At 28.5% G+C, this 23,989-nt stretch overlaps 2 protein-coding genes across 4 annotated transcripts; one reads left to right on the top strand and one right to left on the bottom strand.

The window, feature by feature from the left end:
• Nucleotides 1–303: 303 nt before the first annotated feature.
• LOC108487470 (calmodulin-binding protein 60 D-like) lies at nucleotides 304–6,920 on the bottom strand. Its single transcript, XM_017791823.2, has 9 exons — nucleotides 6,442–6,920; nucleotides 6,179–6,254; nucleotides 5,713–5,774; nucleotides 3,486–3,810; nucleotides 3,074–3,251; nucleotides 2,816–2,976; nucleotides 2,017–2,220; nucleotides 1,472–1,691; nucleotides 304–1,090 (listed from the first exon to the last, which is right to left on the bottom strand). Exons 1-9 carry the CDS (start codon nucleotides 6,519–6,521, stop codon nucleotides 579–581), a joined length of 1,818 nt encoding a protein of 605 aa, XP_017647312.1. The 5' UTR covers nucleotides 6,522–6,920; the 3' UTR covers nucleotides 304–578.
• Nucleotides 6,921–15,837: 8,917 nt separating this feature from the next.
• On the top strand, nucleotides 15,838–19,680 carry LOC108487105 (sphingosine kinase 2-like). 3 transcript variants are annotated; one of them, XM_017791340.2, is made up of 10 exons: nucleotides 15,838–16,379; nucleotides 16,458–16,580; nucleotides 16,904–17,004; nucleotides 17,108–17,180; nucleotides 17,549–17,635; nucleotides 17,733–17,810; nucleotides 17,964–18,034; nucleotides 18,174–18,461; nucleotides 18,996–19,118; nucleotides 19,218–19,680. In XM_017791340.2, the coding sequence occupies exons 1-10, from the start codon at nucleotides 16,043–16,045 to the stop codon at nucleotides 19,407–19,409; spliced, it is 1,473 nt and encodes a 490-aa protein (XP_017646829.1). In that variant the 5' UTR covers nucleotides 15,838–16,042; the 3' UTR covers nucleotides 19,410–19,680. The 3 variants fall into 3 exon arrangements, with proteins under 3 accessions (XP_017646829.1, XP_017646831.1, XP_052876420.1); XM_017791342.2 differs by lacking the exon at nucleotides 15,838–16,379 and having other exon boundaries at nucleotides 16,541–16,580; nucleotides 17,105–17,180; XM_053020460.1 differs by lacking the exons at nucleotides 15,838–16,379; nucleotides 16,458–16,580 and having other exon boundaries at nucleotides 17,085–17,180.
• The last annotated feature ends 4,309 nt before the right edge of the window (nucleotides 19,681–23,989 follow it).

Here is a 23,989-nt window from a genome sequence, read left to right as displayed (position 1 = left end):
TATTTCAATAATTTAAATTTGACTTTAAAGAGCTGGAGTTACTGGTTTTTAGGATTAAATCGAAATTAAATTTTTGATTTTTCGTTTATTTAAAATTTTTATTGTTGAATAATATTCGATTTCTTTGAAAAAAATCTGTAAACTGTAATTTATCTAAAGTTGATAAACCTTTCAACACTTTCAATTTTGTCCCTCCTGAGGTTTTATCTCCTAACTTCGCCAAAAGTCAAAGAGCTTGAAAAGAAGAGGTGAAGAGGTGACGGAAGTGGATTTCACATAGTGGGTGTGTCTCACTCACCATACTTAGCCGAACAATGCCCTGTAAGCTATAGGGCATGGGTTTAAATTCCATTAAATACAAATATGAGATTTTTTTATGGACAAACCATTATTTCTCTGCGACCATCGTTATCTCTTCATATATTGCTTTTCAATAGAATTGAAAGATAATACTCTCACTCGAGATATATCAAATGTGTTTCAGAAGAAACGACACTTCGTAAACTTGGCGCGAAATAGTTGTAACTTGAGTACTCGAGTTGTATGGATCATTCCAACACCATATCCATAAGTTTTGCCTATGAATATTCATCCAACTCAACAAGGCGCGCCAGCCTTTCAGCCACCTTCTTCCTAGTGAAAACGCCCCATCTAAGCGCCGCCTTGAGCTTCAGCCACCCCACCACGGCTTTCCCCGACGAACTCAAAGCTTCTTCATTGTTGAAACCACAGTTCAAAGACGGCGCGGTGGGCATGTATTTCGATGAACAAGGGTTGGATGCACCATGGCCATGGCTCCCCATGTTAAAGACACGAAGCAGGTGCTGCATGTCTTCGTTCTCCAGTACCTCGTTGCTTCTCATTCTGATCTCTTCCTCCGACAAGAAATCGTCGGCTTCCGCCTTGAACGAAGGAATGTTAGACGCGGCAACGCCATGGAAACCTGGCTTGGAGGATGAATGAGATGGACAATGATGAGTTAGCTCGTTATCGTTTAACTCAGCGAATAAAGCACCGTTTAACTGAGTCGTCTGAGCATTGAGACGTGCATTTTGTGATTGCATCGGCAGTTGACTGGCAGCCATGGGATCTTCATAATCGAAACAGATTAACAGATAAATAAACACAGTCAACAAGAAGCATGCATGATGCATATGTGCAAATCTTTTATATAAAAATTCGGTCTAACTATGTTTTAGTCCCTCAACTAATCATAAAATTTAAAATATAATCTCTCTACTTCAATTTATCATAATTTGATGGTTCAAATTCATACCACTGTCAAAATTAACCATTCGATTGGCATGCAAATTTAATATCGGTTGAACTCAGTTGACTGAATAACCATAATAAAGAAAAACAAAGCTCATGCCATGTAGAGGGGTAAAATCTCAAAATTAGCACAGTAAAAGGACTAAAATCACACATAGACCTTAAAATTCAATTTCATGTTCAGACAAGAATAGTATACCTCCAACATTCAGACCAGAATCCATGGGAGGCTGCTCTGGAACTAACAGGCTAGGTAGAACCTGGTGATGGCTTGGATAAGCTTGTAGATCCATTGGAACATTTGCTTTTGAACAACCTGTATTATCGTCTTCGTTACTGCCTGGTGAAGACTTAGCGTCATACTCTATAACATGCATCCAATTTTCATACGCCTTCTTTACCAGGCCATCCACATAAACCTGCAAAAAGAAAACATACCCATCTCAAGGTTTCTCAAGCTTTTTTTTTTTTCTTTAAATGTAATTATATTAAGGCAAGGAATTGGATTGGTTTCGGGTTGGATTAATCTATGACCAGGGCAATACGTATTTTAAATTTTTTGAGTTATTTTAGTTTTGAGTTTAGATCATTCAAATCATTACAGATTTAGATTATTTAAGTTCGAGTGTTTTTTAATTCAAGTCAATCTGGATTCAAATTTTTTTAACTTTTTATAGTCAAATAAGATTGGATCAAACTTCAAGTTCGAGTAGATTAGATCGTGTTTAGTGCGTGCTGTTTTACCTTGTGATTGTCCGAAAGAGAACCGGCTGCACAATATTGTCCATTGGCGATTAGGCCACTGAACTCATGGATGCTGTTAAATACAACGCCCACAATCCTCCAATTATCAGGGTAATAAACATAAACTTTCCCACTTGGATCACAAGTCCTTGCATGTTCCACCAACAAATCCCACATCTTATTAGACATTCCACTTCCAAGAATCTATCAACAAATGCATCAAAAATACCAATTAGAAAACCATAGCAGAACAAAGGATTAGTAAGCAAATTGGCCCCTAAACTGTATCCTTTTTTGTATTTATTTTTAAATTAAAATTGATACTTAAATTTTTTTTTTCAAAAATGATACTTAAATTATCAAATTTATTTCTTTACCCCAGATGTGTACAATGTGCAATAAGAAAGTTTAACATGTCATGTTATTATTGACTGAGGTAATCTATAACAAAATTTATTTTACCAAAATTAAAAAAATGTACAACTTAGGGGTAAATTTACACATAAGCCAAGAACAAAATCATTTCGATTTAGTTTAGGTCACGATTTAGTCTACAAATTATATCTATTTTACTACTTTGATACCTAATTTTTTTTATGTCTCACTTTAATACTAGGAATTATCATTTTCGTTCTAAAAATTGCCATTTTGCAAGTAATTTTTAAGAATAAAATGAGGCGAAAAAAGAGAGTTCAAGTATTAATGTAGAAAAAAAAATTAACAAAATTGAAAGTTGGGTATAGTTGAAGAGAGAAATGGTGACTTAAAAGATTTCATGTTGAGATAAAAAAATTCTTACATTTCTCAGCCTTTGTGAGTCCCTAACCACAAGTATTAGAAAATCTTCAACAGTGAAGATCCCAGCTTTATTTAGCTTCTTGTGAAACGACCCATCTTTTCCAATCTTCTCCAATCTCCAGACTTCATCATTTAATGCAGGTGGATAATGTTTTTTGTATACTGTTCAAGAAATAAGGTAAAAGAAAAAGAAGCAATGATGATTTCATTCACCCTCGAGTTTATTTTGGGTGTCAAGTAATTTAAGTTAAGAACTCACATTCTCCTCGATGATCTTTAACCGTAAAGGCTTCTGTTTTCGCTTCTCGAATACGGATGCCTTCACAAGAATAAGAAGCAACTTTTAGGCCTAATCTGAATTTCCTGCTTCTTATCCAACTTGAGTTGTCTGTAAATGTAAGTTCCCCTAATGTTCCCACACCTTTTTTTAGTATCACCTGTTCGGAATTTATAAGTAAAAAACAAAAACGACTCAACCTCCAAATAATCCAAACTTAAAATGACCAAAACTCAAAATGATTTGAATAGACTTTATCTAAATTGGTCGGGCTTAAAATGAACGTGACATGACAAAAAAATCTTACTTATTAAGCTTTCTTATCACTGATTAATCTTCGAACAATAAAATTATATCGATAATTAGAATTTTAGTCCATATCTAACATAATAACCTGCAAATCGCCCGTTAGAAGCGGCCTTTTCCCTTCACGCTCCTTGACGACATGGCTGTCGAATTCTTCTTGAGTCCAATTATCACCATCTTCATTACTGAAATCGCCCTCAAGCACGACAACATCTAGTGTGGCCGAGGACTCTGGGCTACATGTGACGACATGACCAGTGTTTGCATCAATCAATGAGACGTGGATAGCAGCACCTTGCTCCCCTTCCACTTTCCCTCCAGTAAAGAGAGGGAGGGAAAGCTTTGACTTAAATTTTAGTTGCAAGTTTCTTCCATCGTGCCCTTTTATCCGTTTAGGGGAAGAAGATGAAGGCCTGCATGCAGATTGCAATGTTATAAAAAAAATTAAAAAAAAAAACACTTTCCAATTGTTAAATTGTGGTTTTGGTCCTTTTATTATACATGAATTGAGGATTCACTTCCTATATTTTAGCATAATTTGTTCATCTACTTTTGCAATGTTATTAATTAGTCCAGAAAAGAGGTAAATTTCAAAATTATATATGAATTTTGGTTTAATGTGCAATTTTGTATATGATTATAGACAATTATCGATATCGCATTATTTTATGTTTATATATTGTATATATAAATAATTATATTTATACAATATAAAAATAATTGATATATTTATTTCTTTAAATATGTATGATTGAATCAAAATTAAAGTTTTATGTATACATTTGAACCAAAATAAAAATTTCATGTGTATAATTGTACCAAATCAAAGTTCATGTATTAAATTGAATACTAAATCAAAATTCATATATAATTTTAAAATTTATCCCGTCTAGAAAATTAACATTGTTAAATATTTTTCTTAAAAATACTCCTTCCAACACACACAAAAAAAATTTATGCCGATATGCTGAGTTGGAATGAGTGCTTTTAAGAAAAAACCAGGTTAGTAATTCAATCGAAATAGATAGCAATGTAATTATTTTGACTAATTAATGATGTTAAAAAAAATAAAAGGTCAAATTATACGAATTTCAAGTATAAAAATCAAATCATAAATTTGAACATAATAGAGAGATTAAAACTAAAATTTAACTCTCTACAAAATAGATTATTGCATGAATGGACAGCATCACAAATATATCATATAGAAATGCTATCACAAGCTTAACACCGATGGGCAGTGCCAATTTTCACAATCCAACTCTAAGTTGAAGTTAAATCATCAATTAGTCGGTTCAATCAGTTCGATTTATTATAAAATTTATAAAAAAATATTAAAAATTTGATTCAATTGGTTTTTTTGTTAAGTTCTTCGGATCGATAACTCGATCAATTCCTAATTCAATTAATCGATCAAGTTCAAACAACTTTGTTGTCAATTATGTATTTCAAGTCGATTTTAAAATTTTAGTAACATTTTAAATTAGAGAGAAGTATTTTTAAATCAAATGGTGTTTTTAACTTTTATTTATGAGTTAATATATTTTATATAATATTTATATTGAATACACAATTATTTTTTATTAAGATTTATTTTAAATATATAACATTATATATTTAAATTTGTAACAGTTATATTTTAATATTTAAAATATAATTTATATATTTAAATTAAAATATTTAAATAATTAACATTAGTTGTTTAAAAAATTAAAATTCATATTTCATATATTAAAATATTAATAATGAGTTAAGATAAATTATTTTTTATATTTTTATTGAAATATTTAACATAAAAATTTTATTTCCTGAAACACTTTTTACAACAATAAGTACTTAAATATTAAATAAGTAATATTTTCACTACTTTTTAAAAATAATACAAAACTATAAAGTTGGAAAAAAATAAAGTGCATCAATGATTTGGGCAAATAGCATAACTCTGACAATTGCATGAAAATGACTGTAAGAAAGGACAACGTATCCAGGCATATATAACAGAGACAATAATGGGTTAAATATCCATAAGTCCTTCTACTTTATATAAATTTGGAGTTAGTTTTTTTATTTTTAGGGATTTTGTTTTATTTTTCAGATTTTAAAATTTAGGTCATTCTTTTAATTATATAATTATCAAGTGAGTTTTTTTCAAAATGTCACATCAATAAATTTAACAAAAAATTAATTATGTAAACAATTAGACCTAAATTTTAAATTTTGAAAATTAAAACACTAAATTCTTAAAAATAAAAGTATAAGGATTAAAAAGTAAAAAAAAAAACAAGATTTTTAGGCAAGGGAAAAAAAATTCTTACTTAGCATTATTAAGCTTGGGATGGCCTAGTTTTGCTAAAGCACGTTCCACTTCTTCACTGACCTGTTATTTTCATATTGTTACAAATAAGATGATCAATAATTAAGTCATTAGAGCTTCAAAAAGTTAGAATATGTTGTTTAAAAATTTAAAATTTAGTCCTTATACTTTTATTTTTAAGAATTATCTTTAATTGTTAACACTATTGAAATTATTTTGTTAAACTCGAGTTTACCACAATTTTTTTTTTAGTTGCGTTGCTATCAAGTGAGTAATTCTTTTATTCCAAAATGTCATGCCAACAAATTTAACAGTGTTAACTGTTGGACCTAGATTTTAAAATCTTAAAAATAATGAAACTAAATGCCTAAAAATAAAAATAAAAATAAAATGACTAAATTTCAAATCTTAAAAAAGTACAAAGACCTATTACATATTTTAACCAAATAAAAACCCAGAAATCTTACAACTTTACGAAGAATAGGCTCCAATGATGAACACAGTTTCTGCAAACAATCCACCTTTAAAGCTTCAACAATCACACTGCATATGTTAACACAAAAATCAAGTTCTCCAATCGATATTATCAAAGCCTTAATAATCTGTCAAAACCCGATACTAAAACACATTCCAACCTGCAATCTTCAAATTATTTCAATAACAACTATACCAATTGAGTTTTTTTGCCATTGTCCCATTTCATCGTGTGTATGTATGTATGTATATATACCTGGCAAAAGCTGGTTTTTTCATAGCGGGACCTTCATGTCCAGAGCTCGTGGAATCCAAACATCTCTTCTCTCTAGCCATATTTTTCGACCTCTTCGCGTACCCCTTTTACATTTTTCAAATAACTTTAGCCTGTTTGGTTGCCGAGAAAAAAAGAAGCAATAAAAAACTGAAATCAAAATCCTTCTTCCATTTCGTACTTTGAACTTCACATTCCTTCGTAAAAGAACAAAACCCAAACTCCCAAAAGGGAAAAAGGAAAAGAAAAACACTACTCTTCAAAAGGGAAATTCGTAATTATTTATCCAACAAGAAGGAGAAACAAATTTCTCTATTTGTTCTTTTTTTTCAATTTATTTTCAAAAGGAAAATGTAACGGAAACAAAAGAAAAAGGGTCAATGAAATTTATTGAGAATTGGAATTTTGTGGGCAAAGAAGCTTCGTGGTAAAGCTTACGAATTTTCCTTCTTTGTATTTGCTTGTTTGGAACTGTTTCGATTTTATTTTGGGTAAATACACGTGTAACTAATTAAGTTACTATTTGACAATTGATACAATAGATTAGTACCCATCAACAAGTGAGACAACGTACCTTAGATCCAAATTATTTTAATAGTTAGTATCAAAAATCGGATAATAAAGTTGTTTGTATTTTAGTTCATAAATTCGTGACATTCAAAATTATTTCATGAAAAAATAAATAAACTTGTGAATGAGAAAAAGAACAAGAGATTTCGATCATTTTAGGGGGCAATTTTAAATTATAAATTTTTTGAGACTAAAATATAATTTTATCATTATACTAATTTATAATATTTAATTTTTAGAAGGCCACTACTTACCCCTCGTTAAGATTCACCTCTACGGTACAAAAGGTGTAAATAGAAAAGATCACACAACAATAATTTAAATAATCTAATGACTTAAATAAAAATTTTAAAATAATTCAATGACTATTTTATAATTATTTTAAAATTAAATTACCAAAACGTATATTGAATAATATTTGCTGATTCTTTAAAGTTTGCGGCTGCGAGATACCATTCCTCTGATCAAATCAGAGCCGTTCGATTAAGGAATCTTTTAAAATTATTATCCTTAAAAACAGTACACCGTAACATACTACTAGCACCGGTACCCCCTTTGTCGATTTCTTTCTTTTTTCTGTATCCACTAGAAATTACACACGTTAAACATATGGGTGGTTAAAAAGGTAAAAGTACCGTGGAGGCTTTTATAGTAAGAGTTAGGTTACATTTTGGTCCTTTTAATAAAAAATGTGTAAACTAGTCGCTGTACCTTAGATCAAAAAGTAAGTTGGTCATTTTTGTTAAAAAAATCATCACTTTGTATTGTTTAAAAAATAATTTTCCTATTTTTTAGTAGAGGGACCAAAATGTAATTTGACTATTAGTAAAAAGGACTCTATGTTACTTTTACCAGATAAACGTTGAGAAAAGTAGTACGTGACCACCACACTTGGTGTTGAATCAATTAAATTTTTAGACTATATTATAGAGTAAAAATTTAAAAGTCAAAATATGTTATAAGTCGTCATACTCTTTGTACATTTTCAATTTAATTCCAATGCTTTTATTTTCATAAATTTAATTCTTCACTTTTTGGATGTAAAAAATTTAAGCTCTAGTTGTTGACATCACTAAATTTGTTTCATTAAATTCACTGATGTAACATATTAAATTTAAAAAAAACTTATTAACTATGTAACAAAAAAATTAAAATTGTAATGAACTTGAATTTAAAAGGTAATTGTATTAGTGTTGATAATTCTTAAAAATATGTCAACATTTTAATCCAAATAAAATATTTAGATTAACTAATGGCATTGAAAAATTGAGGTACCAAATTATTTCAAAAATTAAAGTACTAATATTAAATTTTAAATTTGAGCATAATATAAGGACCAAAATTGAAACCATTATTATATAATTTCAAAAAGAAAAAAAAATTGTGTAATTACTTGTGTACTTTAACATTTTAATTAGAATAAAATATTTAGGTTAACAATGACATAAAAATTAAAATAATCAATATATAAAAATTAAATTTTAAATTTTGAATAATATAGAGACTAAAACTAAAATATACGGTTCTTATATTATCTTTAAAAAAAAAGGCATTATTTGTGTATTGGGACAGGTTTCATAAAAAGAATGCATTGAAAATCCCTTTTATATATAATTTATAGATTATAAACGAATTTAGGATATTCTTATACTATATTAGTAAAATAAAAAATGTTAAATGTTGTGAAATTTTTTACTATATAAAATGGTTATTGAATAAAATATGAGTTTTAAATTAATATTTAATATATTATCGATAAAAATATTTTAATTTTACACGTAAACTTCAAATATTATCATATATATATATATATATGTTTATACTTGATTTTTTTATTACGTTATAAATGAGATAAGTGTCATATTCAGACTCGGTTTTTGGAGTCTAAAACCCTACTCGTAATGTTTCAAATAAATTTCTAGTTTGCATATTATTATAATAATAACAAAATAACGGGTTAGTATTTAATTAATTCATGAAATCAAACTTAATCAAGAATTTTAAATTAATATTAGATTATACCACATCATGGTGTAGATGAAAATTATGTAAAAATAATTTATTAAAAATTAGGTAAAAATAACTGAAGTTTTGGATGGAACGATAAAATTAAATATTTAAGTATTATTGTGTTTAGATTCAAATTTTATTATGTGTGGATTTTTTATTGATTTTATATGAAAATATAGAATAAAAACATTCTCTTAGTAGTATAATTTCATAAAAATAATTTATTTTTGTCTTTTTAATTAAATTGAGATCAAATTTATTTGTAATACCAACAAACAAGTTTTCACTGTAGTAGCAAGCAAGAGTGGAAGAACCATTCAATCCATATTTTCTTAAATCATATGATTATTTTTCAAAGATTCAACGAAAGTTTGTTTTGTTATTAATTTGGTCCACAATTTTCTCAATGAGACAAAAATAGGATCAGTACTACTTATATTATTAATACGAGAGTTTTTGAACCTTAAAATTCTATCATTTTGTAAAAACAAGAGTTAATTGCATGGGATAGTATTAAACTATTGATGTTATATTAATTATGTATTTTCGTTATTAAAATCATTAAATGACATGTCAAATTTAATGTAACTAAATTTAAAATAAAAATTTTAAAGAAAAATAGAATGTTATTGCATAACTTTTAAAAGTAAAAACTAAAAAAAAAAGGAAGAAAGAACAATAAAGCTTCTATAAAAGTTTCAAAAACCTCAAAATTAATATTTTTGAAACATCTATTTTCAAAATATTCATTCTTGAAACATCTATTTTCAAAATATTTATTTTTTCCTTAAAATTTTTATTTTAAATTATGTCATATAAGATCTAGCATGTCATTTAACAATTAAATTAATGGTTTTAGTAGCGAAATAATCTAATTAACATAACCTAAATAGTTTAGGGATGTAATTAGAATTATTTAAATTTAGGGACTAATTTAGAATGAGAGTCACAGTTTGGTGATGTTTGGTGCAATTAATTCTAATAATAATGATTTTTCCATTTATTTCACAATTGAGTTGATGATTAGTTAACTTGTAATATAATATATGTTAAGACCGTTTGGTAAATCTAAAAAGTATGCAATGGCTTTGCCCCTTAAATGATAAAATTTCTTTAAAGTCTTTTTGAAAAATTATAAAATTTTATATGAGTATAATGGTAAAATGATCTTTTTAACCCACCAAAATTTATGATTCCATTAAGCTTCAAGAATTTACTTATGATTGTAGCAGGCAATAGTGGAACCTATGCAAATTATATTTTCTTAAATCATATGATTATTTTTTTCAAAGATTCAATGAACAAAAAATTCCATCATCTTTTTTTCTTGTATGCCAAAAGTACATAATTAAGGTATAAGTGATGAAAGTGGCAAGTTTAATTTTGATTCAACATAATAATTGAGTACTTTATTGTCCTTTCAGATTCGTGTAAGTCAGAATATGAAGTCTAAGTTTTTTTTTTTTTTCTAATAAGATCGTTACATGTTTAAATTGTTTTTTATTTTGATCACTTAAATTTAAAATATGTTGTGTTATTTTTTCGAGTTATTTTGAGTTCGTATTGGGTTATTTTAGATTTAGATCATTTCGAATTTAAGTTAATTTCGAGTATAAGATAATTCAAGTTTAAGTTGGTCGGGTTAGAATTCTTACTTTTTATCAAATAGGTTTGGATTCAAATTAAATATGAGAGCTATAGAATGCAAGTTAACATTGATATATCTATACTAATAAAATCATGGGCAAACTACACACAAAATCACTAAACTATTAGTAAATTTACATTTTGGTCACTCAACTTTAAAAAGTTAAAAATAGTAATTGAACTATTCGAAAAATTTCATTCAAGTCATTGAACTATTCAAAACTTTTTATTTAAGTCATTAGATTGTTAAGTTTTAATTTTTTAAAGTCCAGCTAGTGAGTTCCAACTTCCAGCTAGTGAGTTCCAACTGATGATTTGACGATCAATCTATTTTCCAAACTGATTTGACGGTCAGTATTGGAGATCAAAGAAAAAGTTGTTTGAATTTTAGTTCGTAGATTCGTGATGTTGAAATTTATTTCATAAAAAATTGAACTATAGAAGAGAAGAGAAATGAGAGCTTTCAATTTGTGCAAATGGTGCGAATTGAGAAGGCCATACAGCAGCGATTTTAACAGCTCAGTTATTTAAACAAAAACTTTTAAAAAGTTCAATAACAATTTTATAAAATTAGAATGAACAAAAAATAAATTTATTAATAATTTAATACTTTAAAACTATTTAGCAGCCATATGTCTCCTTTTTTTCTCTTTTTATTTTTTAATATTTGACTATACTCTCACACTTGTCAACCCTAAAATGTAATGCTGTCACTTTGGACAAATGAATTTGAGACAAATGGCAAATTTTTCATTATTAAAATTAACTTTTTGCTTTTGTTTACAACTTCCCCTCCCACTTCTCACGTTTTTTTGGCCTTTCTTCTTCCCCTAAACTCAAGGCAAGTTTTATGGTAGTAACAAACAACATTGGGAAATCATGAAAACTATATTTTCTTAAATCATATGATTATTTTTCAAAGATTCAACGAAAGTTTGATTTGTTTTCTATTTGGTTCTCATTTTTCTCAATGAGACAAACAGGACCAGATTCCTGATATTATTTCAATTATATAAGTAGGACAAATGAGAGAGTTTTTAAACCATATAAACCTGTCTGTCCTTTTTCCATTACTAGTAAGGTTGAGGGCCGTATGTCTTATGTATGCCAATATATACGGAATGTTAAACGATTTTTTATTTTTAAATCTTTATTGATATCAAATTTCTTGTTTATAAAAGTTTGGTTCTGTTTTAGGAATTTATTTGAAATGGAAACAGCAAAGGAATATATCATTAAAGTGGAAGTGGGAGTTTTGATTCTAGTTCTGAGTTAATTTTGGGTTTGATAGTTTGATTTTTTTAAGGTTTTAGTAACTCAAAATTAATGTTTTAGTTTTCCGACTCAGATTATTACGGGTTTGGATTATTTTGAGTTCTGATTATTTTATTCTAAATCATTCTAGGAGTAAAAGTACAATTGAGGCATTTGTATTAAAAAATTGATAAATTAATTATTATATATTAGATTAAAGGGTAAATTGGTCATTTTGTTAAAATTTTCATCTATTTTTTCTGTTTAAAACTGATCTTTATATGTTAGTATGAGGTCCACATGACATTTCATGTGTAACTGTCCGGTTATTTCATCAACCATACTAATATTCAATAGTAGAAATGGATGAAATTTATAGCAGAAATGACCAAATTACTCTTTTATCCATCACATGGAGACTATTTTGCCCCTTTTTGATTAAAAGTAGCAAAGTGCAATTTAATTTTTAGTACAGAGACCTTTATGATACTTTTATCTCATTTTGTATTATTTATTTGAGTACTTTCGAGTTTGAGTATTAAATATGTGTGGCTATAAATAATCATAACTTAAAATAAATTATTTTACTGTTTTCAATATATAATCATTTTAAATTGATTAAATAATTATTATAAAAAATATTGTTTTCTCACCCACTTTTTATGGTTGGTATGAATTCTACTACTTTTTATATACTTCAAAGCAATTGCAATAAAAACAATAAGGGTGAGCTATTAGTAAGGTTATGTTTTAATCACTCAATTTTAAAAAGTTATAAAATCGTCATTAAATTATTTTAAATATTTCATTTAAGTCACTAGGTTATTAAAATCACTGACATTCTCTATTCGTACTGCCTATAACAATATTGAAAGTTCTCCTTCTACTTTTCTTCAACAATTCTTTTTTTTTTTATGAAACAATTTTGAACTTCACAAATCTACAAACCAAAATCCAAATACATTACTTCTCTAATTTCGACATTAATCATCTTATCAACTTTAATATAAGGTACGTTCTTCTACTCATCGATGAGTATTAATCTACCGTATCGATTATCGAATCGTCGCTTGAAACTCACTAGTTGGACTTCAAAGAAAAAAATTTTTACAACTCAGTTACTTAAATAAAAATTTTCAAATAATTCATTGACTTAAATAAAAGCCTTCACATAGTTCAATAACCATTTTATACCTTTGAATGTAATTTACCATTAAAAACAACAAACACAACATTTGGGCTTTAAGTTTGGGTTTAATGTGGGCTTCTCTAATTGATCTTTAAAATGCCCAAAAAAATTTATGGGACTTGCGATTTTTGAATAAAAAGGTTAAATCATAACTTTTCAACCTAATATTTGGTGTATTGATTATATATAATTTTATATATTATTAGTGAATCAGATAATAATATATATAATTTTAATTAAATAAATTTATTTTATTTATTTTTTACAATATATCATCATTTACTCTAACAATAATGTATTAAATTATATACTATCAATACATCGAATTTTCCTTTACACAACACACATGACGGGATTGATAATTTTTCATTTTCACTCATCTCAATTCATTGTAGCAAGTTTTAATGTCAAATTTATCACTAATTTCAATTAAACTGAATTATCACAAGTATTGAATTTAATAATTAATTTAATAATTAATTCATTTTAATTTATCGAATACGGAACTTTAAAGGTAGAGTTAGAGGGGCTAAGTAGAGATCTTAACCCCTAAAATAGATAAAAATAATAATTTAATCTCTTTAAAAATATAAAATTTTAAGTTAATATGGTGACAAAATTACATTTTGCTTCTCCTAAAATAAAGTATCCAATTTCAACCCTTTCAAAAACAAGAAATTTACAGTTTACTCCCTCAAAAATTTAATTACTTTCTCATGGGCTCCATATCAAGATAGATGATTGTTGCATAATGAACAAAACATTGATTAAAAAACCCCTCCAAATCGGAGCTTATTTATCTCCCAAACATGAAGTAGATGATTCCCGTAAATTAAATTTAGAGTTGGTAGAGTTGACCAATTTTAAAGAATGTCCTCAACACGTGCCATTAATGGAGCGTGGAGCCGTAACAAAGCTCATAGTAAGTTAGGTGTAATGTCCCGAGAACCCGCACACCTTGGGGCTGCGTAATTGCTTCATCATCTTCTCATCATTTCTGCTTCGCTCCACGCGCCCTTTCAGTTTTATGGGTTACATTTCATTTAGGTTAAAATATGTTATAAGTCCCTATACTTTTTGAAAATTTGGAATTTAATTTTTGTACTTTTATTTCTAGGAATTTAGTCCCATTATTTTTTAAATTTCAAAATTCAGGTCGAACTGTTAACACTATTAAAATTATTTTGTTGAATTCAAGATCATTACAATGTCATTTTTTAGTTAAATTGCTACCAAATGAGGGTTTTTTTTTTATTTCAAAATATCACACCAACAATTTTGACAAAAAAAAAATAACAAAGTTAACAGTTAGATCTTGATTTTGAAATTTGAACAGTAAAGAGACTAAATTCTTAAAAATATATATATATAAACTAAATTCTAAATTTGTGAATAATACAATAATTTATGGCATATTTAGCCTTCCATTTATTTTCTTATTTAGTTTTTAGAAATGATAAAAAAAGTTAATGTATAAATATTTAACATAATATTATGGATCTTGCTAATTCTTATTTATAATAATATTTTATTTTGACAAAATGGAAAAAAATCTAATAATTATGAAGATTATTCTAGCAAGAAATCAAACAAGGTCTAATTCTAATTTTAACATTGAAATTTAAGATTTTTTTTAATTTGACAAAATTTACTTCTCTAGTTAGACAAATCCAACCAAATAATATTATTAATTGCTGTCAATCAAATAATAACAATATAAACTAGAATAAATTTAGACACGATCTACACATATTAGCACTTAATCCAGAATAATTATGGAAAAGAAAGTTCCGAATGCCTTAGCCGTGCCATTATAACGAATGCCTCACTGGAAATGACGTAAATTTATGTACTATAATTTGATCACATAATTATAATTACGTGAAAATCCATCAACCATGTCTAACCAATAATAGATTTACATGTAAATCAAATGCTTAAGACTATTTAAAAAATTCATTAACAACAACAACTAATTATTTTATGAGTAAACTACACTCAATATAACTAAAGTATTAGTAAGTTTACATTTTGGTCACTTAATTTAAAAAATTTACAAAATTATCACTAAACTATTCAAAAATTATAATTTAAGTCATTGGATTGTTGAAATCACTATTGTATAACCTTCTCTGTTCACATTTTCTATACTAATTGAAAACTCCCAGTCCCTTCTCTTCTATAGGTTAGTTTGTTTTATGAAATAATTTTGAACGTCATGAATCTGCAAATCAAAATCTAAACAATTTTATTTTCCAATCTTTGAATGTGATCGTTGGATTGACTCGGATAAAAGATATGTTATTCTACTCGTTGATGGTATTGATCCACCATACCAATTGTCAAATAGTCACTTATATCTTGCTATCTGAACTTTAAAAAAAATAAAAAAATCCTAGTGACTTAAATAAAAATTTTCAAATATCTCAGTAACTTAAATGGAAACTTTTAAATAATTCAATGACTATTTTATATCTTTTTGAAGTTGAGGGACAAAAACACAAACATACTAATAATTTAGTGGCTTTGAGTGTATTTTACCCTTATTTTATTAAATTAGAACTAACAATAATATTATAAAAACATAAGAATCAAATTATACCAAATTAAAACATAGTAAAAGTACTAAAAACATAATTAGACCACAAACAAAAAAACTAGCGCGTGAGAGCGTGGTCCAATCAACCGAAAGACACTAGAGAGAGAAAGCAAAAAGGAAAAAAAAAAAACGTCCAGAAACCAACTTGACGTAAAAAGAGAGGCAAAACAAAAAGGATGCCGTATTAAACCCGGTTCTCCATTCTAAGCCGGACCGAAACTCGCCGCCACCTTCCTCCCCTCTCCTTACTAATAACAACAACAAGCTGTCACTTGTGAGACAAATACGAACCGTCTTTCAAGCCGGTCAGCTCTATGGATCAAGGTGGTCAGCTGGATAACCTATCCCCTATACTATCGGACCAAGTCCTAGTCAACGGCACTGCCGTCCCTCTCACGCTCACGTGCGACGGGAGGCTCCGGTTTTTAGGTCAACGTCAACGGTGCTTGGCCGTGGAGAAGGAGGTACTCGGATTCGCTGTGGAAGAAGGTTCCAGAATCCGAATCAAGGCCGTCGTGGAAGAGAGAGAAGGAATCTGCTGTTGCGGGAACAGGGGAGATTTGGTGAGGGAGAGCTTTGTGTTCGAGCCTCTATCAGAAGATTCACTCGCACTCTGGTCTCAGAAGCTTAGGGATTACATTGATTCTCTAGGTACAATTTCTTTTTTTTCAGATTTTGTAAAATTTTAATTATTGTTCGTAATTTTTTTTTGTTCAAATATCAAAACAGGACGGCCAAAGAGATTATTAATATTTTTGAATCCATTCGGAGGAAAAAAATCCGCCACTAAAATTTTCTCAGAAGATGTAAAACCTTACCTTGAAGATGCAGATATTCAAATCACCGTCATAGGTTTGGATTATTATTTATTTTTCCACTATATTCCTGTTTTAATCAATCTTATTACTAGGAATGGATATCGGTTTGGTACAAGAAACGAAAATTAGAACATTAATTGTTAGTCTTATTGAATTGTTCGTTTTACTTAATAATTTTACGATGAACGATATGCTAATGGAATCGTAAGTTTTACTGAATTAGATTGCTGGTATTATTGTGCTTACCAATTCAAAAATCGCTAGGGAGATAGAGATTTTTGGTGAAAGAGGTTTTAATTTAGCAAATTGCTGTTCATTGTATAGTGATTTTGATGATAACTACATGAATTTTCTCAGAAACTAAGTATCAGCTGCATGCAAAAGAAGTTGCCAAAACTATGGATTTATCAAAATATGATGGTATTGTCTGTGTTAGTGGAGATGGGATTCTTGTTGAGGTTGGTTTGAATTCTGATGTTTTGAGTAGTGCATTGTTATAGAGTGTAAACTTTCATGGCTTTAATTTTATTTATGTCAGTATTTGTTGTAACTTTTTAGTAGGTGGTAAATGGACTGCTTGAAAGAGAAGATTGGAGTGCTGCAATAAACATGCCTATAGGAATGGTTCCTGCCGGTTCGTTTTCTATCTATCGCCATGTTAGTATAAGTTAAAATTTTCTTTGACATGATTTGAGGATGCAAGTTCATCTTTGGGTTGTGTTTCACAGGAATTTCTTGCAATGGTTTGTTGGTTTAATGTATGTGGCACATATAAGATATTTACTTGGCCATGTCTATTGATTGTTGTGTGTGTTTTTTATCTCAGGCTACTAAAACTCGATTTGTTGCTCTATTAAGTTTGTGTTGGTTCCTCATTACGATTGCTAGTTGTTTTGATTCTCTTTCCCTAGTTAATTATCCTTGAGGGAATGACCATATTTGGTGAACTATACTGACTTATTTTAGCTGTGTTGATTTGATAGTAAATTTTTGGGGCTGCAGGAACAGGAAATGGCATGGTTAAATCTTTGCTGCATGCAGCAGGTGAACCATGCTGCGTATCTAATGCCATTCTTGCTGTTATCCGAGGTTAACACGGGTGTCTATGATTTCATTGGGAATAGCAAAAAAATTGTATTTCATTTTGGGTGAAGAAATTCTTGGCTGAACGTTTTACTCCTGGCAGGTTATAAACATTCGCTTGATGTAGCTACCATCTCGCAAGGGAAAACGAGGTTTTTTAGTGTCTTGATGCTTGCTTGGGGTATGTCGATTCCTCCTTTGGATTGCATGTTTATTTGCTACGTTTGATCTGGATCTGTTGGCAATAAGTTTGGTAATATATTGATTTGGTTTTGACTACTGATCACAAACTTTAAAAGTATTGCAGCTTTTACTTGGATTTCTTTTATTTCAGGTCTGATAGCAGATATAGACATTGAATCCGAAAAATATAGGTGGATGGGGAGTGCTCGTCTCGATTTCTACGTGTGTCCCTTCATGTTATCTGGTTTTCTGCTCCGCGTTTATATAATAGCTGTTGCGCCTCCTTTAGGGCACAGCTTGTATGGCACTTTAATATGATTTGGGTTTCGTAATTGGAATAGTTTGTGTGTTTCCTGTGTAGGCTATTCAACGAATATTTCATTTGAGGTACTACAATGGACGTATTTGTTTTGTGCCGGCTCCTGGCTTTGAAGATTATGGGGAGCCAGTGAGTTATCATTGTAAACCTACTGATGAAGAAAGCCCAAAGCAAGAGGAGTCTTTGAAAACTCAACAGCATGGATACCTTGGGTCTGATGTTAAGTTGGAGGACATGCATTGGAGGACTATTAGTGGACCATTTGTTTCTGTCTGGCTCCATAATGTACCATGGGGAAGCGAAGATGTCATGGCTGCACCAAATGCAAAGGTTTATTTTACACTCAACTTTGAACATAGTAATTTATTATATTAACCGTAAAAAACTCTCTTAATTCGCTACAATGTTCTGCTTCATTCATAACCAACAGTCAAATTTTAGTTCTCCGAATGCCGCTGACGAGAAAGTCGAAGAACAGATACCTGCTATGTTTCTTTTGTTCTGTCTTATTCTTACCATTTTTACGGGGTATATATTAGCGCACCATGCAATGTGAAGCAATTGAAATTTTCACTCTATAATCTATGGCATAGATGCCCTGTTGATCTGGTGAAAACTGTTTTCATGCTTCTTTCTGAATTTTCGGGAGCTCTAAGGTTTTGAGAGAATAACTATTGTGTAGAATGTGCAATGCTCAGAACCTTGTTTCACCTCTACCAGTTTCGATTTCTACCCACAGCCATACCAAACTTAATCTATGCAATATACTTTTGTTTTGTTGATTTACAATAGAGGTTTGAACTATTCAGATTGATTTCCGTTTCTAACATTTACAATTACTTTCTTTGTCGGATGTGATCGCAGTTTTCAGATGGTTATTTGGACTTGATTATGGTTAAGGGCTTGCCAAAATTAGCCTTGCTGTCAATGATGTCAAATATGAATGATGGGAGTCATGTCGAATCACCGTATGTTACATACATTAAGGTGAGTTCACAAATGATACATACATAAGGTATAGCAGAGATTATTAAATCTCTTTTATGATGGAGCTATCCATGTTATGTTCTATGACTAAAACTACAGGTGAAGGCATTCATTTTGGAACCCGGTACCCGAGTTGAGGACGCAACGAAGGAAGGGATCATAGACTCGGATGGTGAAGTCATCGCAAGGGGAAACGTAACGTACAAGGGTAATCAAAAGCCACTTATGGCCTATGATAAGGTGCAAATAACTGTGGATCAAGGTTTGGCTACTCTCTTTGCACCTAAATAGAGACATTGTTTTGATCTTCAAAGTTTCATATGATGATGGTCGCGGGTCCTTTTACGACTTAAGAATCCAAACCGATCTGATTGAATCGATCGAATGCCTCTCGTTTCATAATCAGTTTCAATTTAAACAATGGAAATTTCAGTGTAGCCTTCAATATTTTAACTAATAATCGCACCCCATATATCAACCTTACTCCGTCTGTCATTTGTTATTATTATTATTGTTGATTCTCAATAATAAGATTAAAGGAAGTTCAATTGTTTACTATTAAGCATTTGTGAGATTTGCGTAGTATTAGTTGATGTCTTTTTCATTAGAAAATTCTGAGTTATTTCAACTTGACTCGAAATTCAGTTCAAACTTGATTGATGTTAGAGATTGAGTTCAATTTGAGATAAAAACTGAACTGTTCGAGTTTGCTCGACTAGCTTTGATTAAGCCCTTGTATCTAGTAACAAACGAGTTTGATTTATACACTTGCTTCAGACCAAGTTTTTTATGTTCAAGTTTAAATTATTTATGCTGGGTTATCTGATTTAAGTGTTAGGAAATGTTTGAATTTTATTGGTTCGAGTTGCTCGAGTTCAATTTGACAGTGATCGACTCAAATTCGAGTTGTTGGAATCCGATTTGCAAGAAAAAGAAACATAGAAATGTTGGAGTTTAGTTTGGTTTTAGATATATTTAAGCCAAGGATAAAGTACTCACTAAACTATTAGTAAATTGACGTTTTGGTCATTCAACTTCAAAAAATTAAAAGATGATCATTGAATTATTTAAAAATTTTCATTTAAGTCACTAGTCTGTTAAAATTACTGTTGTATGGCCTTCTCTATTTGCACAGCTTGTATCAATCGAGAGCTCTCATTATTTTTTTTTTCTACAGTTTAATTTTTTTCATGAAATAGTTTTAAACGTCATGAGTCCATGAACCAAAATCCATATAGTTTTTTTCTTTGATCTTCAACCTGGTTTGTCAGATTGACTTGAATTTAAGATATGTTTTATTTATCAATAGGTATTGATCTACTGTATCGATTTTCAAATTGTTGCTTGGAGTATGCTAGTTGGACTTTTTAGAAAAGAAAATACTTAATAGTCCATTAACTTAAATAAAAGTGTTCGCATAGTTTAATGACTTAAATGAAAATTTTTGAATAATTTAGTGATCATTTTGTGACTATTGAAGTTAAGCGACTAAAACGTATATTTATTAATAATTTAATGACTTTGAGTATAGTTTACGCAAGTCAATGAGGGTTTTGAAACGGAAATGATGAAAACACCAAATTAATGTCAGAAAGTTTGTCCGAAATTAATAAACGTTTACCTACTTTGACTTTTTTGTAAGACTCAACAAAGTGACTATATGTCATGTGAAAAATCCTAATAATATTAGCTACAAAAATCCAAATAATATTCGTCACAGGGAATATTTTACTAATTGTACCAATAGTTGAACTAGTCAGATAATTATCAATTTTTGGTTTAATTGATTAGATTACAAATTCAATAATAATTAAATAATTAATTAAGGATTTATAAAATGGGATCAACAATTAGTTTTTTTATCTCAATTTTTTTTTTACTAGTTTCGTGCGATTCACTCAAAAACTATTTATGTGCTATGTCTAGACCAGTATACTAGCCAATTTCCGGTCTAATCAATCTGACCAATCGATCTAGTTCAATTCAAATAAAACTAGCCACAAAAAGATTATATATTACTATACTTAAAATCTCTAAAATTGAAAATCTCTAAAATTGAGTTGATATTACGAATTAACCGAGTATAACTCGGTTGACAAATGATTAAATTTTTTTTAAACAAAATCATATTATTACATGAATGCTTTTACTTTTATTTTTATTCCTACATATAATGGAACTTGAATCTAAGACACTATATATTTTTTTTCTTCTATTTTTTTATTTTTCTATTTTAACCAAAACTTTATTTAATTGTTGCATTATCATAAGTTCTTACAATTTTTTTTGGCCATCAAGTTATTACATAAAATTTTTAATTAATAAATTTATATATAATTTTTATCGCTTCATAAATGTGCTATAACCTAATATATATGTCGATCCTTATTTAACATAATTGTTAAAATTGATGAATCGAATAAACCTAAATTGATGGATTTAGATTAAATTCAGGTCGACATCTTACAAAAATTATAAAATTATAAAATAACAAAATTTTATTTTTGAAAACCGAATCAAACCATTTATATATGATTCATTCACTAATATTTACAAATATTTTGTTGCTCTAGTTTACTAATGAAACAGAGTGTTTTTGTCGGTACAAAATTGATAACCTTACTGTATTTCTTTATATTTATATATATTTTTTATAGTTATACACTCACCAATATCCTCTTTTTCAATTTTGTAAGTTTAAAAACTATATTTTACAAATAGGGAAATTAAAAATTAAAATAAAATTCGATTTAATTTGAATATTTATTATTCGTTAATTTATGAATAAACATTTAATTGAATATATTTAAATATAATTTAAATTTAAATTAAATAAAATTGATAAAAATCAAACCAAAATACAATATAATTATTTTAAACATGATTTTCTTGATTTTAATAAATTATTTTAAAATTTTATAAAATAATTTTAAAAAAATTCGGAAAACCAATGAAGCATGTGCTACGTGAAACGTGCATGACTGCGGCGGCGGGCCATGCATGACTTCCCCATTACCATATAATCTGCAATGACCAAATTTGCCCTCTCCTCTTTCCAAATAAATAGAAAATGCAATTTGTTATTATGATGTAATTTCATTAATTATTTTTCCAAATAAATACATATATTCTTATAATAGAATAACACAATTTAGTTAATTTAAAAACACAATTAATGAAATAAATGAAATGACAGAGTGGCATATATTAATATAGGATTAGTATGTAATACATTAATACTAAAAGCGCAAGGGCGTAGTTAGGGGTTGATAAAGGTTTTGGTTCTCTTAAAATGAACAAATTTCCTGTTCTTTTAAAATTTATAAAAATTAAATTAGTAAATATAAAATTACACTTTGACCCTCTAAAAATAATAAAAAATTGATTAATTATTTAAAATTATAAAGATATAGATATTAAAATTGTGAAATTATATTTTTACTATCATAAAATATACAATTTAATTTTTCCTCCATAAAAATTTTTTCGACTTTGGTCTTGCAGAGGGTCTCAAGTGGCAAACAATGACCTTGACCTCTAAATTAGGAAAGTACCTTTTAAATGTTAAAGTCTACTAAAAGTTTTATACTATTATGTAAAATTTATTTTAGCCCTCTAATAAAAATTACTCTAAATTAATTATTGTACATTAAAATTTTTTCAAATCACGGTATCATTACAATTATCGTTAATTTATTGATAATTTAGGCAAAATATACAACTAGTTTACCCACGACCCGACTCATTAAAAAACCAACCGTCATTCCAAAAATTCATTGTATTTTTAAATTATTGTATGCCTAAAAAATCTATTATCATGGATAAATCAATTGAGTATGATATATTTTGTCTAAATTATTAATAACTTAATGGTAAATTGTAATAGTATCATGATTTGAATAAATTTTAATGTACATAAACTACTATGGAACATTTTTTAGTAGAGGGACTAAAATGAACTTTACATAATAGTATAGGGATTCCTAGTCAACTCGATCTTTAAATGGTACTTTTCCTATTTTAAGGAAGACAGGTCAGGGCCACTGTCTATCCCTTGACGCCTATGAATGTATTAAATAATAATCATATATATACGTGTATGCCAGTTTGTAAATATTTTAAAATTTATTAAATTATAAATTAATATATGGTAAAATTACATTTTGACCTTCCTACATGAGAAATTTTATAATTTAGTTTTAATATTTTAAAAGATTTTGATTTCTGATAGCAAGATGAATTTGTATTTTTAATGTATTTATTTTGGCTAATTATTGGATAAAATGCTATTAAATTTGGATTTTTTTTATCAGGAATGAAGTTGGTGTCTAAATTCAAACTCTTACAAAAAGGGGCTAAATTGGAACAAAAAACAAAAAGGAGGGCTTGATTGAAAGATTGAAGATTTAAAGATGACGGGATAAAAATTAAAGGGTTGAAATTTTTTTAAAAAGTGGTTGGATAAAGATTGAAGAATTATTTATATTGTTACAATTCAGTAATTAGTTTAAATTCTAGTTTAAATTTAATTTTTAAAATTTAAATTATTTAGTGATAATATTTAGGATTATTTAGTGATAATATTTAAAAAATTTAGCTAAATTTTAGCACTAAAAGTATGTATAAATTAAACAGACATTTTACCTTTTGCATTTTACTTTTCGATGATTAACTAAACTCCTTTTAGCTTTAGCACGGAAATTGCTCCAATAAAACAATAGTGAGATACAGGCTCGCTCCAAAAACCTCTCCAACATAGTATTTTCTATCTCTTTGGTATATGGAATATAAATTTGCCCCTTAAAGTTGATTCAGCTTCAATTAAAAAAATGCACGTTATGTTGGAGTTGTTCGGTGTATAGTTGGGAAGA

Source organism: Gossypium arboreum, chromosome 10 (assembly GCF_025698485.1).
Source record: "Gossypium arboreum isolate Shixiya-1 chromosome 10, ASM2569848v2, whole genome shotgun sequence".
Classification (NCBI taxonomy): domain Eukaryota; kingdom Viridiplantae; phylum Streptophyta; class Magnoliopsida; order Malvales; family Malvaceae; genus Gossypium; species Gossypium arboreum.
This window is presented reverse-complemented; position numbering and strand designations above follow the sequence as displayed.

Coding starts and splice junctions, on each gene's coding strand:
- LOC108487470 (XM_017791823.2), bottom strand. CDS start 6,521: ATGGCTAGAGAGAAGAGATGTTTGGATTCCACGAGCTCTGGACATGAA. Junction 6,255..6,441: donor AAAAAACCAGCTTTTGCCAG/GTATATATACAT, acceptor TAACATATGCAG/TGTGATTGTTGAAGCTTTAA. Junction 1,091..1,471: donor TTCTGGTCTGAATGTTGGAG/GTATACTATTCT, acceptor TCGATTATGAAG/ATCCCATGGCTGCCAGTCAA.
- LOC108487105 (XM_017791340.2), top strand. CDS start 16,043: ATGGATCAAGGTGGTCAGCTGGATAACCTATCCCCTATACTATCGGAC. Junction 16,581..16,903: donor TATTCAAATCACCGTCATAG/GTTTGGATTATT, acceptor GAATTTTCTCAG/AAACTAAGTATCAGCTGCAT. Junction 18,462..18,995: donor TGGCTGCACCAAATGCAAAG/GTTTATTTTACA, acceptor ATGTGATCGCAG/TTTTCAGATGGTTATTTGGA.